The 12,896-nt window shown below is 38.7% G+C and overlaps 1 protein-coding gene across 1 annotated transcript; it reads left to right on the top strand.

Annotated features, from left to right (window-relative positions):
- The first annotated feature begins 2,700 nt into the window (after positions 1 to 2,700).
- RFK (riboflavin kinase) lies at positions 2,701 to 9,389 on the top strand. Its single transcript, XM_066569500.1, has 4 exons — positions 2,701 to 2,862; positions 4,468 to 4,619; positions 5,994 to 6,096; positions 6,634 to 9,389. The coding sequence occupies exons 1-4, from the start codon at positions 2,781 to 2,783 to the stop codon at positions 6,762 to 6,764; spliced, it is 468 nt and encodes a 155-aa protein (XP_066425597.1). The 5' UTR covers positions 2,701 to 2,780; the 3' UTR covers positions 6,765 to 9,389.
- The last annotated feature ends 3,507 nt before the right edge of the window (positions 9,390 to 12,896 follow it).

The raw sequence follows: 12,896 nt of genomic DNA on the forward strand, positions 1-12,896 counted from the left end.
TAAATGTTGGTTAGTATGATGAGTCCTCAAAGGTAACCTGACATGGGCCCTACACAGTTGACATAACACATGCTCTCTTTTCTTTATTCTGGTTTCTGTGGCTCTAGAAAAAAAGAAAAATACTTTTCACTGACAATAACTATAGCTAAAGTAGCGTAAGTAGGGAACAGAAGTTCTTCCCCAGCTGCCTGAAATAGCACCTGAGTTTTCTCACTGGAGGTAGGAACTCTCAAATAGTTCTTCATTTGACTGACAATGCTAAAAGACATGTTCATCTCTAAAATTTGATGATGTTTTTGGAAGAAACATGTCTACTAACTCTACAAAATTTTAGTAGAGTTAACTACCATAAATGTCAGTAGAAGTAATTAAATTCTACTTAAGATCCACCCATCTCTCCAATATGAACTAGTATACTTAATAACAAAAGAAAAATGAGGACATAGTATGAAGGATGGCTAATATTTTAGCTGGATCATGGCAGCCCATCATGATTACTGATAAAAATTATTCATGTTACAACTGTTTGAGAGAATGAGATAGAAGTCGTCAGCAAGACTTCTGTGAAATTACTGAACCACATAGTTCTTAAACAAATACTTCCTTGACTTAGTAATTCTAAAGGTCTTCTCAGTTACTGAGATTGTAAACCTTTTGCCCAAACCTACAGACGCCGAAAAAGAAGTCACTGCATGCCATCGCGTGGATATCTCAAGAACAGCACCATCTGTTCTGAAAAGATGGATTCGTTTTTTTTTTTTTTAAAAAAAAAAAAAAAAAAAAAGGCGTGGGGACGAGGGGGAAGAAGGGAAAAACACAAATGTGTATGTCCTTGAATACAAATATCGTGAGGAAACTCATTCCAGAAAATAGAGGGGTTTTGTTTTCGTTTCTTGCTTTTCAGCTAAAATAAACTAGCAGTGCTAATGGCTGTGAGGCCACACTGTCAACTGTTAATGGTCTGTCATTAGTTAAGCAATGACTTCAAGATTTAGACTTCATATCCAAGGCACTTCCATTACAAAACCCTTAAACACCCTTTGCAGCATTATTCTCTACCCACGCAGAGACAGCAGAACAGAATTGACCTGCTAGCAGCATACTTAGGATACCTTCCACTTTTTTTTCTTACATACATACCATCATGACTCTGTTGCGAGTTCCAGCTACACATATGGTCATTCTCTAAGACAGTCAGAGCTACTCAAGCTGAAGTAATGAATTTAAATGTTATCATGAAAAGGATGGCAGGGAATTAAGAGAAATGAAAGAAGAGGATAAGTTTGAGGCAAAATCAATTAGATTTTTTTTGCCTTCTTATATAAAACAGCTTGTGTCTACAGCTTCCATGAACAGTCAGTGCTTTATAATATAATATATAAGTCCATTTCTCCAAAAAATTCCAATTTTAAAAAGTTATTTATTTGGAATACAATTAAATACAAGCACAAGCCATAGATGTTCACATTGCCTTTCCACATTAAAAAAATAGCAAACCAAATAAGAGGTAAGTCCTGAAATACTTTAATGGCTCATATCAAGCTGTTGAAATTAGAAACTGTTCTAGCAGGGGTGGAAAAAAGAAAGTGCCAGTTCACCTCAGGGTTTTTCTGGATGGTGTTTCTGGATAACAGTTATGTGTTTAAACACAAATATGCTTATGTGCAGCACAGCAGCGCTGAATGAGACTCCAGAACTCAAATGGCCTATAGTTTCACTGATACAAAGAGACTGTCTGCTGGTGGGCTGACTGTTCCACAGTTAACCAAGATTATGGATATCTTTCACATAATACTATTTTGAACTCATGCCACCTCAAATTTATTTAAGTTGCATCAGGCAGGGCAATAGAAAAAAGAGTGCTAATCATCTAAATACATTAATAAGCTATATCAACATGAAGAGACAGGAAGTGAAGGAAGAGAAATATTCATGTGACCCTTCATTTTCCTTGGAGCGAACACAGAATGAGCACTGCTCTCTTGGTGCTTTTTTCCAAGGGCGACCCCTGCACTAGCAGCGGTAATGGGAGAAGGGGAGATGTGAGCATGTTGGTAAAAGCAGAGGTTGGGTAAAAATGGTTTGGGTTTTTGGTTTGGTTTTAGTTTAGTTTCCTGTTGGGGTTTGGTTGTTTGGATTATTGCTTTTGTTTTAAGCAAGGAACGGCAGTTCGCTGGAGCATGTCACAAAAAGACCTGTTCTCGCGGCTTTCCTAAATGTCTGCTGTTCACTGAAGCATTTTGTCTTTTCTGAGCGAAAAGGCAAATCCAGGGCTACCAAGGGAGCAACAATCCCTATCTACAGGCGTGAGCGCGGGGTGCAAGCTGCAGCCTTTCAGGTAAGAGGGTGGGGCTGTGGCAGCTGGAGCACAGCAGTCGCAGCAGTCACTGTAGTTTCTATCGAAGAAACTGCGGGACGGGCCAGACCCAGCTGCCCTCGGAGAGCCGAGTGTGACGAAACGCGCGGGCGGGAGCACAGGGCACGGCGCTTTGTCATTGACGAGTGACAGCACCCGGCTGCGCACGGCGAAGCTGACCGCCCTCAGCAGGCACCGCCCACCCCGCTGCGGCCGGGACGGCCATCCCCGGCGAGGGAGGGCACACTGGGCATGCGGCGCGGGCACGTCCACTCGGGAGGGTGGGCAGGAGCCGCGGAGCGCTGTGCGGCTCGCCGCCTCGAGCGGTTCCTCCCCTGTCGTTGGTAGCGCCCCGTGCGGAGGGCGGTGGTGAGCGGCGCAGCGGCGCGGCGGGCTCGGGCCGCCGGCGCCTCAGCGCAGGGCCATGAGGCACCTGCCGTACTTTTGCCGCGGGGAGGTGGTGAAGGGCTTCGGCAGGGGCTCCAAGGAGCTAGGCATCCCCACGGGTGAGCGGGCGCGGAGGGCACATCTTCCCGGAACAACACGGGCGGGGTGTCCGCGGGGCTGGGCCCAGCCGTGGGGTTGCTGGTCCGCGCCAGGTCCCGGGAGCGCTCCCGCCGGCGAGGTGCTGGGCCGGGGGTTCTGCAGCCGGCCTGTGTCGCGCCCCTCGGGCGGAGCCGTGCCGTGCTCCTGCCCCGCAGCGGTGCGGCAGCGCTGTAACTCAGCTCGCCTGACCTCGGCGGCCGCCCCGCTGCCCTGCAGGGCTGCGCTTTTGTTATGATTTGCAATTTTCGAGAACGACCCTACCTTGTTACCTACCAGCGTTTTCCCGACGCCTTTCTTCCCCCTCTCCTGCACTGCTCAGAGTCTTGCACCTTCCCTTGTGTTATTCCCTGCACCCTAGTCTGTAAAGAGGTTTCCCTGAATCTTAATGTTTGTTCCTTTTCTCATCTAGTGATCGTCATGATGTACAGGATGTAGATGAGTGCCACGTTCTCGATGCAGGGGTGTGGCATCCTGGGAAAAGATCCCTTCGCATAAATCTCCGATAGGAGTAGGAGAGGGAGTAGGCATTGGGAATCACTGCAAGGAAGAAAGTTTAAGGGGAGTAAAGCAGAGTTTGAAACAGAGCAGATGCACTTGGCCTATAGAGAATATATTTTCCTATCGCCCATCTCTGTTTCAGATGTCTAAATGCAAGCAGATGAATACTGCAAGAGAGTTTTGAATGTTCTTAAGCACACACTGAAGTTAGTAGTCATATTGCACTACATCTAACAGACATGAAAATTTATAAGACCACTCTTGTAGTGCTGGATTTCTCACATCTGTTTCTGAGAACGTTTCACGTTTTTCTCCTGCTTGTTTATAAATGATGTGTTGGTATTAGGGAACAGGGAAAGGAAGCTGTACCTATCTGTGAGCTTTTATAAGAATTTGGTAACCATTCATTCTTTCAAATCAGTTTGGTATCTTGCATTAAGAGATCTATTCAGCTTGGAAATAGAGGTAGGATAGTAATTTTGAGAGAAGATTCAATTCAGCCAAAAGGAAATTTATTTTACTGTAAATACGTAGTTTTCAAAGGAAATCTCAAGTCCACAGATGCCTCTGAAAGGGAACTTGTGCAAAACTGACAGATGACTAAACAATGATTACATTTGCTTCTACATAGTTTATTTCATCAGTAAATATTTTACTAATAAGTAGTTCTGAGATGCTATTTTGTAGTGCAGAAGAAAGTTGACTTTTTCCCTCTTGTTTTTCCTCATGGTAAAGCTGTGGTAATTGTCCTAAGAATGAAATGTGTTCTGGCTGTATGTATGATGTATTTATTAATTATTACTGCAGAAGAGAAAGAAAACTATACCATACTCTGTGTGTGTGTGTGTGTGTGTATGTAGGAGTTATAAAAACTCTGGTGTTGCCACAGTAACTAAATTTTATGAAGCTGTTTTATACTTTGCTGATGCTCTGTCTCATTATTCTTGTCATCACCAGTGTTATGTTTGTAAATAGTATGTAGGCAGACTTTGGCTTTTAAGTACTTGAAGATCCTGTTATATACTTGATTTACACAAAGTCACTCACACTTTATGAAATTTTTACAGCTAACTTTTCTGAGCAAGTAGTTGAAAGCTTTCCATCTGATATCCCTACTGGTATATACTATGGATGGGCCTGTGTTGGAAATGGAGATGTGCATAAAATGGTTTTGAGCATAGGATGGAATCCCTTCTATAAGAATATTAAGAAATCAGTGGTAAGAATTTTGCTTTTTGTGGGATTTTTATTGTAATAAAAGACTGGATTAATTTTAACAAGGTACACAGAATTTGATTGATGAATGGTATCCAGAAATTTGTGTACCACTGGAAATACATTTGTTATCTATTTAATATTTATATTCTGAAAAGAATATGCTCCCTGTAACCAGAGAGTACACAGAGGAAGTTAAGTAAAGTTTTTCTTTCTTTTATTCCACCATTTCTTAACTACTTCCAAAATTAAAATATAATAGTACTTGAAATGATGGTTGCTTGACTTGCTGATAGCAAATTAAGCATGAACTTGGTAAACATATTGAATTTACTGGTTATGAGACCCTGGCATAAGCTGGAACATAGTAATGATCTATTGTTCTCTGCAATGTATCTGCATTTCATATAGGAGATGTTGGGGCAGCTTAATTTGAATTTTTAATTAATTCTTCTCTTAAATGATGAAATGGATACATAAGATGCTGCAGCTTAATGTACCGAATAAATACTTGAAGGCATATAAGGATGTAAGGATGGAGAAGATAAAATCCTAAGCTGTAACAGCTGTGGGGTTTTTTGTTGACAGGTGCTGGTGCTTTTCCTGAATCTTGCAAAGCTCTCTTTTATTTGTTGAAAACAATTTTATTTGTTCATGAGTTTCTACTTTTAAGTGTTTGTCTTAGGCAAATCTATACTTTAAAATTTCTTCACAGATAGCTTTTCTGAGCAAGTAGTTAAAATCTTCCCAGATAATAGCTCTGCTGGTAGATGCTATGGGTTGGCTTGTTTTGGATATGCATAAAAAAGTTTTGAGTGTCAGGTCTGTGTCTTAGTCTGGACTTGCTCTTCAATTTTACCATTCAGTTCCCTTAGGGGATAGGTGTAGAAGTTCTCCATGAGGCAGCTATTTCTATCAAAATCTTCATAGTTATTTTAATGTATCCACTTGTTGATGAAACACTAACATTTCCTGCCTTGGAAATCTTAACTCTGAGAAGTTTTGAAGCACTTCTCCTGATGTCTAGGTGTGTGGGTTTTGGGGTTTTTTTAATTGGTTTGTTGGGTCTTTTTGTTTGGTTAGGGGGGTTTTTGTTGTTCTGATTTTGTTGGGGTTTTTTTTCCCATTCCTTTTCTCTTTAAACACTTTTTAAGGAAGTAATTTTTTTTAATTCCATGCAGAATGCAATTCTACTTCCTCATACAAACTAAAGCCCTGGCCTTTTTATTTTGGATTATACATGCTATACTAAATGTCCCTTTTATTTTTTATCTGTTAAGGAGAATTTGAATGTTGGATATTAAGCCTACATGCTTACAGAGAGAGAAATAAACTCTTAAAGTTCATAGTAATTGTCCACTTACTTCTCTTCCTTTAGGAAACACACATTATCCACACCTTCAAAGAAGACTTTTATGGAGAAATTCTTAGTATAGTCATAACTGGATACATTCGACCCGAAAAAAACTTTGATTCCTTAGGTCAGTATTGAAGGTCTCCCTCAGACTAGTTTCTTTTTTGCTTTATTCATGCAAGTTCTATGTCTTCACTGTACTTCCTTCCATCATGAGATGTTTTATGGTTAACCTTTAAAATGTCCCTAAAATGTTTTCATAATTTAAAAACAAAAAAGACATACCCCCACATCTTCTTATGTATCACACTAAAAACCTGCACTTTTATTTCCCTTGTCTAAGTAGTAATGTTAAAATCATGGGCTTGTCGTGAAAGTCAAGTGTACTAATTTCTTCTTAAAATGCAGTTTTGTTAGTATTGAAACAGAGCTGCTAATTATGTCTTTTGACAAATGAAGAGGATAGTGGTAGTAACAGGTAAAAATGCAACTTTAGCATGTTAAAAAAAAACATTTTAAAAGCAGAGAATTCTGCCTTTTAAACCTCCTAGTTACATTCTATTTCTGTAATTGTTGTTTGGTATTTATGAAGCCTTATTTTCACTTGTTATTGTGTTCAGAATACAAAACAACTTTTAAATATCCCTATTCTTACCTTTTTCAGATGCACTCATTTCGGCAATTCAGGAAGATATTGAAGAAGCAAAAAGACAGCTAGATCTACCAGAACATCTTAAACTCAAAGAAGATAACTTTTTTCATCTGCCAGAAGGCAAAATAGTAAACAATCGCTGAGAAAAACCATACAGTCTTTTTTCTTTTTTTTTTTTTCTTTTTTTTTTAAATTTCTTTCTTTTTTCTTATTTTCTTCCCTGTCATGGAGCTTTTGTATTTGCACTGCTGTCATAGATACTTTTGTGTCATGTGTCTGTTAGGTGACTGAGATCAGAACCAACCATACAAGAGGACTTCAGTTTTCTTCAGTTAAGTCATCATTAGCCCAGTCATACAAAAGAACTAGAAGGCTGTACTACTGGTTGTAGATAAGCAATGTATGATGTATCCTAATGTTACCAGGTCTTTGGAGATCTGAGCACATTTAGAACATGACCAAAGTTAATTGTAATCATGGGATGTGGTTAGCTCATTTAATGAAGAATGTCTGTTCTTAACATAATGTTCCATAATGTCCCATTTTCTGTGTCATTCTTAGATCTGAGTTTTAGCTTAGAAAATGTTGGTATTGATTGACTCAGAAAATTCCAGTGGTTAGATAGATAAGAATAGTAAGATTAATTCCCTTTAGTTCTTGGTTTTTATATGCTACACAGCTGTTATGGTTGAAGCTCTTACTTTAATTGAAATTATTTATTTTAAGTTTATTTGAGATGGAAGAAATTGCTGTTGCTCATTGTGTTGCTAGAATCTGAACTATATTTCTTCACACTTAACTGAACATATGATAACATGTGATTGTGGAGTTTAATTCTGAAGAGGTGTTTAATTTAATTTCAAAATATGAGTAAAAGTGTGAAAGCTGATAAACTTTAAGGTTCAGGCGTAAAAGATGCAGAAACAATATAACAAGACTGCTGCTCATTGCACCTTAAAGGAAAATAGGTAGTGAGACACATATTTGCATTTTATGTGCTGCTGATATTTTTCATAGGAAAATCTTGAGGTTATTTACTGCACTGGCAATAAAATGTTTGACTTCAAGGTTGGCATTATTGTAAGGCACAGAAAAATCTCATCAACACTCTGCACTAAGTGCAGGTAAGAGCCAAGGTTTTAGCAGACCAAGCAGATAAATACACAAATGAAAACCTTTGGGGATTTATTAGATAATGTATCAACACTATAAAGAATATTGATTATTTTTTATAAGTAGTTGCAGACAGTCCTACTCTGAAATATGGGGATACAAGTGAGGGTTGGTCTAGATGATCTGTGAAGGTCCCTTACAACCCTAACTATTCTGTGATGGATTAGTGGAAGGAGTATGGTGAGAGTTGATAGTAATTTAAAAAATTACTATTAAACTATTAAAACTTTCAAACTATTAAAAAATAGTTTGAAAAAAGTATGTAATGTGAGATTACATACCTAGTCTTCTTTTTCTCTGATAAATTTTTCTATCTCTTGGTGAATGGAAGCAGATTAGCTATAGTGACTGTCACAATCATAACTTTTTGAATCACCCTCTGATGTGTCTGGGACATATTCTGAAATTCAAAGTACTTCTTTAAATATGTCTCAGCTGTGATTCTCTGTCTGAGCTACAATGTTCAATATGAAACGCACAATTTCTGTAGTGAAATTTGATGAATTTACTCCTTGTCCTATTCTAATCCTACTTTTCACTCTAGAATTTAAAAGAGTTTTAGCAAGGTAGCTGTTTTGGTCTTTGTGGTAGGTGGTGCTGTCAAGATGATAGTTTCACTTCATACTGCTTTAAATTCTAGCTGGTATCATGGGCTATTATTAGGGAAGAGGTCTTGAGGAAATCAAGGGTTCATGTTTGCTCTTCAGGACTTCAGGAGAAAACTTGATTTTGCTTAAATGAATTGTTCATCAGTGGTGTTGATAGCAGAGACAGATACAATACATTTGGGAGAGAGGGACGTGGGACAATATACTTTCTTTTAAAGGAGAAGAGAAATAATTTAGTGGGCTTTTTACTATATAATGTGTTGGAAACTATTTCTAAAAAGTCTGTAAAAGAATTGTCTTGCAAGATTGATGATTGGAATTTTAAAAAGGAGAGATAAAAGGAGAAATTTTTTTTGCTAAGAGTTAATACATTCTTCAGATTTGTAATAACATTAAAATCATATATTTTACTACTCCTTCTAGAGAATAAACAGAAGCCACACCAGTCACCAGAGAATGTTGTCAACATTAGATTGTTTTTCATCGTGGTACTGTAGCTGAACACTCATAGCTGCCTTTAAATTGATTTTTGCCAGTGATGTCTTGGGTCTGTTGTGGAAACTATGGTGCCTTAGGCTATTCTGAGTAATTCTTTTCTGTATCTGCTAATAAATGCCACTATCAAAAATTCAACTCACCATTTGATTGTAGAACTGCTGTGCTATGGATAAAGAACAGTAGCAAAGGGAAAACTTGAAAGACTTAGCTCGCTCTCAAATCCTAGCTGTGATATGATATATGGATACACTGAACTAAGAAACTGCTCTTTATGTGTTTGTCTTCAAAGAGGGTGTGTTAGTACATCCATTTGGCTGAGTGTACCTGACCATATTATTTAAGAGAAAATGTTATACATCACTCTTTAAGCTCAATACATAATTCCTAGCACAGTATAAACTTTATTTTTGTATTATGTACAATTAGCTGTATTTTGGTTGATGTTGTTGCACTGTACTATTACTAAAGGAATTGTAATTGACAAAGTTATCCTTCTTGTCTTGGATTTCCTTTCCTTTGCCACTCCTAGCAGTGTTAATTGTTTCCGTTTCAGGCAAAGCTTTATGGGGGTGACTGCCTTATTTTGAACTTCTAAATCTTCACATGATTTTATATTCCTCTTTGTTACTGAAGGTGCAATAATGAAATCCACAGAACAATGTCAGTTACAGGGTGATCATGAGGTCTTTAGGAGTATCTAACAAAAAAATCCACTCAAAAATTATGGCTTAAAAATTAGTCCTTCTCAAAATTAATTCATATGTAAAGATAAGTCTTAAGTGATTAACAGCTCTAGAACTGTTTTTTATCAAAAATGTGAAGGAACAATTTTAAGGCTCAGTCCATTCTCTTAGCCATCAGACCATACTGACAACAAATAACAGCACTTCCATGCACTTTTGTGTGAAGACTCTGTTCTTCATACAAGGGGCTATAAAGAGCATCCTCTTTTGTAGTATTACGTATCCAGCAATGCTAAAAAAATTGCTTTGTTGTGTCCCTTTAAGGTAGATTACCTGCCGAGTCCTATTTATTCCCTTTGGCATAGTTTGAAAGTGCTGAACCACTTTAAAAAATAAGTAGAAAATTTCTGTTGTAAATGCTCTCTGTTTTTTTCAGTTCTCTGTAGCCCAAGAAGATCCTAAAGAAGACAGAAGTAGTTCTTTTTGCCATTGCACTTCTGGATTGTATTTTACTTTGCATTAAATTCAAACTCTCTATTTGTGATTAAAGACTATTTAAACTACTGGAATTAGATTAATTAGGGGTTGATGTGTAGAATGAGGAATACTGTGGAGGTACTTGACGCAAGAAATCACGTCATAAATGCATTTCCATTGGGAAACATACTACAAGATTATGATGAAAGCCGTCACCTTTGGGGAATGCAGTAATTCTGTAAGAAAGGCAGCATAGAAAATCCATAAAGTAGTAAGAATTTCTCTAAAACACTGATTTCTGTCCTATTCACACACATCTTCTTGCCCCCCAGAAGTCCATTTTGAAATATATATTGAACTGTTGCCGTCCTATCCCATATATGCTATATCTTCATTTCCAGTCCCAATCACTTCATGTTCTTATAGTAGTTGCTTATGTGGGAAGGAAACAGATTGATTTGCAGCCTCTTATTAACAGCTGTGGCTTTGCTTTATTCTCCAGATCTGTGGTTCCAAGAAAAAGGAAAGCCAAATCAGCTGGTAGGAAAGTAAGTGGTTTGGATTTTCCTCTCTGGTGGTAGAATGGATTATAGTACACAGTCATCTGGCAACAGCAGTTTTAAAAACTGAAATTATGTGAAGTTGAGTAGGAGGAGTCTTTGTTTTAAATGACCTGGTAGAATAGGTTAGAGTGCCATTTTTGATGTTTTGGATATACGGTCTTACCCTTCCAATACTACAGTTGTATTCTCATAGCTGTGATGGCACAAGGCTAAAGAAAAGGGGGATGGTAGGGCAGCTATATGTTTTTTTTTGTTAGATTAAGAATAGTCAGAAGCAGAGAAGCTAACAGGGACACAAATACAACTCACTTCTAACCTTAGGCTAGAAACACAAAACATTTTTAACTTTAGAAAAAATTGGAGAGTGGTTGTGTGGCCTGAGCCTGCTTTTCCCAGTTGTATCCGTTTGGTTTAATCACATTTTTTTCACTCCACAAATCTGTGTGCAAGATGCTGTAGCTGTTTCAAAGCCAATGAGGTAATTTTGGCATGATGATGCAGATTGCTATCCATTGAAATAGGTACTTTCTAGTCAACTGTTTTATGAAAAGCACAGAAATTTTAAAAAACATAGGAGGAAAGCCTATTCTGGTGATAGTGCAGAGGCATTATGTTGTGTGCCTTCAGCTCAACCTCACAGTTTGGCTTTTTCCTGCTTTTCATTTTTAAATGTCAGCAAAGCCAGCCATAAAGCCCTTAAATGCCAGTACTGCTCTTCAGCAAGGTCATACCTTGGGATTTTTGCTACAGTCAAAGCAACCTGGGCTGTCTGCCAGTTTGAAGTCACTACAGCAGGGTGGGCAGCAGCCTTCTTCACTGTACAGTGGCAGGTTAGCTGGACACAAGAGAAATATCAAAAGACAACCTATCCTTACAGGAAATTCTCCATTGTTCACATTGTGTTCAACAGTTAAAAGTTCAGTGTACAAATCACAGGAGAAAATGCCTCCAAATGGTCACCTCTTATCCTTGTGTCTCTTGGACTTTGTATTCATCTGCAAAACAGCCTGAGTTGCACATTTCACCCAGTAAACTTTTATCTGTATGCACAAGGTACACACCCCAATACTCTCTTTCCTAGAAAAAAAGACAATGTCACAACACAAAAAAAAAAGTCATCTAACTTCCCTTCAAATACACACTGAGCACTTTTGTTTGTTTTCACAAAGAACCACATGAGATCTGTAGCAGAAGGTCAGTATTTAAAAAAATTGAATGCTGAGCCTTGTCTTGAAACTCCGTGTACCTACAAAGCAGATTTTGTTGGTGTTTTGAAAATTTGTGAAACAGCTCTTCATGAACTGCAAGGACTATGATGGACTTTTACCTTTTTTCTTTTTCCCTGTTACTATTCTATCATCTGCCCTAAAGAGGCATCCCAGAGAATTTGCAGAGTCCTGGCAGGGTTCTTCATATAATGCACATAACAGAAGAAAGATGCAGGCTGTCAGGGCAAATGTGGGACATGAAACCCAGGCTGAAGTGCTGACACCAGCTAAATGTCAGCTGTCACAGCCTGTCTTGCATAATTGAGGGTCTGAAAGGAAGAATGAGAATGGCAAAGGAGTTCAGGAGGGATATAGCTCTTGGTCTATAAGCTATACTAAACATTTAATACTTCTATTTGATGTGCTTCATTGACTTTTGAACTTTGTTTAAGGAAATAAATTGACACAGACATTCAGTGTGAAAAAATGTTCATAGCCTTAACCAATTACATTCACAGGGCTATTCTCTCCTCTGAGCTGATTGCCCAGCTTTCCAATTTGCTCTTGCCAGCTCCAGTTTCTCCTGGCAGCCACAGCTAATTGTGGTGCATGGGGGAGCTTTTTGGAGAAGCAGACGAGGTGTCTGCCTCTCACGGTGATGTCAGAGGCAAAAGAAGAGTGGATTGGGACATTCAAAACTTGAAGTCAGTTTCTGTGAGCAACAAGAGCATCCAGGAGCCAGACTGCACCTCTCTGGAGTCACCCTACAGAGGAGAAGGAGCAAAATGAGCCAGAAGACGCTAGCTTGAGCAGGAGGGTGTAGTGGGACAGGAAGGAAAAGCAGCAATTCAGGTCCCTGAGGCTGTAAACAGTCATCTGAGTCACTGGGTCCAGGTGCAGCATGTTTACCTGGATGTTGGTGAGGATGTCTGATTGAAGAACTGCTGGCAAATTTTTCTGAGGTAGAAATCAGGATTGTTAGAAAGGGCTGCAGTTAGGGGAAGTATCCAGCACATGGGAGCCCAGCACCTCATCCCCACTCTATTATGCTTTCTTTTTCTATTT

Source organism: Molothrus aeneus, chromosome Z (genome assembly GCF_037042795.1).
Source record: "Molothrus aeneus isolate 106 chromosome Z, BPBGC_Maene_1.0, whole genome shotgun sequence".
In the NCBI taxonomy this organism is placed as follows: Eukaryota; Metazoa; Chordata; class Aves; order Passeriformes; family Icteridae; genus Molothrus; species Molothrus aeneus.